Source organism: Lycium ferocissimum, unplaced genomic scaffold (genome assembly GCF_029784015.1).
Source record: "Lycium ferocissimum isolate CSIRO_LF1 unplaced genomic scaffold, AGI_CSIRO_Lferr_CH_V1 ctg15490, whole genome shotgun sequence".
NCBI lineage: Eukaryota > Viridiplantae > Streptophyta > Magnoliopsida > Solanales > Solanaceae > Lycium > Lycium ferocissimum.
This window is the reverse complement of record NW_026716068.1, coordinates 5,390-8,365: the sequence shown is the minus strand read 5'-3', so window position 1 is coordinate 8,365 and position 2,976 is coordinate 5,390. Positions and strand designations below refer to the sequence as shown.

At 43.1% G+C, this 2,976-nt stretch overlaps 1 protein-coding gene across 1 annotated transcript; it reads right to left on the bottom strand.

The window, feature by feature from the left end:
* Positions 1-723: 723 nt before the first annotated feature.
* LOC132042468 (uncharacterized) lies at positions 724-1,527 on the bottom strand. The gene has a single exon (XM_059432998.1). The coding sequence runs from the start codon at positions 1,525-1,527 to the stop codon at positions 724-726; it is 804 nt and encodes a 267-aa protein (XP_059288981.1).
* Positions 1,528-2,976: the final 1,449 nt, after the last annotated feature.

Sequence of the window (2,976 nt, the reverse complement as noted above, 5' to 3'; positions counted from 1 at the left end):
CCTTCTTTCGTGACTGGGGTTCTTTGCTTCCTCGTGCGAAATTTTTGACGAATTATCATGCTTTTTTTGACGAATTCTCATGCCGACATTTTTTGGAAATTTTGAGGTCCCCTAAAATTTCTCGCCTTTGCTTACAATATTGAATAAATGAGGAATTCTGAGAGCTTTTCAAAGTTTCTGATCCATTTTGAAACTCTAGGTTAGCTGACTCTTTGTAGCGGATTGACGGCACAAATTTTTGAGACCTCAAAAATTCTGCCCCAGTTGGGCGTGCAACAATCCTTGCTCCTTTGTGAAGTCCTATCTTTGAGGCTTCCTAGGGGTTTCTTGAGTTTTTCTTTTGGTACGACCGAGCTCAAAGAGCGCCTACGTATCCTGTCGCAGCAGGAATTCAGGTCGAACGTAGTTCAAAAAATAAAAATAAGGGACTTTTTGTTTTTACTAATAATGTGATCGTGTCCCAAATGGACTACCTACGTATCCCACTGTGAGGAAGTCAGGTCATTGCGTAGTTCATATTACAAAAGATGTTTTGTTTTGCCTATCTATTACAAAACGATTACAAGCAAAAGGAAATAATAACTAATACAAGCAAATAGAATAACGATTACAAGCAAAGAGTACTATTACAAACTAAGAAACTCCTTCTTCATGCATAGTAGCATTTGATTGCATCTGAGTTGATTGGCTTTGGCCACTCTTGTCCGTCCATTTCTGCCAACACTACTGCTCCTCCGGAGAGTACTTTGCGGACCACATAAGGACCTTGCCAATGGGGAGCAAACTTCCTCTTGTATTCATCTTGATGTGGAAAAATTCTTTTGAGCACCATTTGCCCAATTTGAAAAGTCTAGTTCTGACTCGCTTGTTGAAGGCTCTTGCCATCCTTTGTCGGTACAATTGACCGTGACATATGGCAACCATCCTTTTCTCATCAATTAAAGCCAATTGCTCATATCGAGCTCGGATCCATTCAGCATTGTTTAATTCTGCTTCTTGAATGATCCTCAGGGAAGGTATCTCAACTTTAGCAGGTATGACTGCTTCAGTTCCATAGACCAACAAGTATGGAGTTGCTCCTGTTGAAGTTCTGGCCGTAGTACGGTATCCCAATAAAGCATAAGGCAACTGCTCATGCCAACCTTTATGATTATCAGTCATTTTTCTCAATATCCTCTTGATATTTTTGTTGGCTGCTTCTACGGCTCCGTTCATTTGTGGCCGATAGGCCGTCGAATTTCGGTGGGTGATCTTGAATTGCTCACAGATATCCCTTATCACGTGGCTATTCAGATTTGCTCCATTGTCTATTATGATGGACTCGGGCACACCGAATCTGCATATGATGTGGTTTCGCACGAAGTCAGCTACCACTTTCTTTGTTACTGATTTGTGAGACGTTGCTTCCACCCACTTGGTGAAGTAATCAATGGCAACTAAAATGAACCGGTGGCCATTTGAAGCTGCGGGTTCAATGGGTCCAATAACATCCATGCCCCAAGCAACGAAAGGCCATGGTGAACTCATAGCATTAAGCTCACTTGGAGGGACCTTGATTAGATCACCGTGGATTTGGCATTGATGGCACCTTTGCACATATTTGCATAGAATCACTTTCCATAGTCATCCAATAGTATCCAGCTCGTAGAATCTTTTTTGCCAATACAAAGCTATTCATATGGGATCCACATGTTCCGGCGTGTACTTCTTTTAGAAGTTTGGAGGCTTCACTGGCATCTACATATCTAAGTAGACCCAAATCCGGCATTCGTTTGTATAGCACTTCTTTGTTTAGGAAGAAACCATTTGCCATCCTTCGGCTGGTCTTATTTTGTCCATTTGTAATGCCTTCGGGATATTCCCGTCTTTCTAGATACATTTTGATGTCATTGTACCATGGCTTGCCATCTCGCTCAGCCTCTACGTGGCAGCAGTGGGCATGCTCTTCTTTCAGACTTATCCTTAGCGGGTCGATGTGACTGCTTTCAGGATGTTGGATCATTGATGCTATCATGGCCAGTGCATTAGCAAATTCATTCTGAGCTCTTGGTGTATGCCGAAATTTGATCTTTCTGAATTTCCTGCACAATCTTTGTGCCAAGTTCACATATGGTAAGATCTTTTCATTCTTAATGGCTCATTCGCCTTGTACTTGATGAATCAGTAGCTCGGAATCTCCAATGACCAATAATTCATCGATATTCATGTCTAGTGCCATTCGGAGACCTAGGATGTAGGCCTCGTACTCAGCCATGTTGTTGGTAAAACGGAATTTGAGCTTGGCGGCCATGGGTAGTGTTGCCCATTTTCTGATATCAAGACCACTCCGATTCCGGAACCTTTGTAATTCACCGCTCCATCAAAGAATAGTTTCCAGCCAGTATAAGATTCTGTTGCTCCTTCTTCTATGGCCAACACCCCTTCGTCTGGGAAATGGGTGCGAAGTGGTTCAAGCTCTTCATCCACCGGGCTTGCGGCTAGTAAGTCAGCCAAGGCCTGTCCTTTGACGGCTTTCTGGGCTATGTACACGATGTCAAATTCACTTAACAATATCTGCCATTAGGCTAACTTCCCAATGGGCATAGGCTGGCCAAATATGTACCTCAACAGATCCATCTAAGGATATGAGGTGAGTGGTGTATGAAGACAAATAATGCCTCAATTTCTGAGCCACCCAAGTTAGAGCACAACAGGTTTTCTCCACTAGCGTATATCTTGCCTCACAGGCTGTGAATTTCTTGCTCAGATAGTAAATGGCACACTCTTTTTTCCCTTCTTCATCGTGTTGCCCTAACACGTAGCCGAAGGCCTTTTCAGCAACTGACAAGTATAGCAGCAATGGACTCGCGGGCCTTGGTGGTACCAAGACTGGTGGGTTGGACAAGTATCTCTTGATAGTGTTGAATGCCTCTTGGCACTCCTCTGTCCATTTTACAAAAGCGTCCTTTTTCAAAAAATTGAGGATGGGCTCCACAA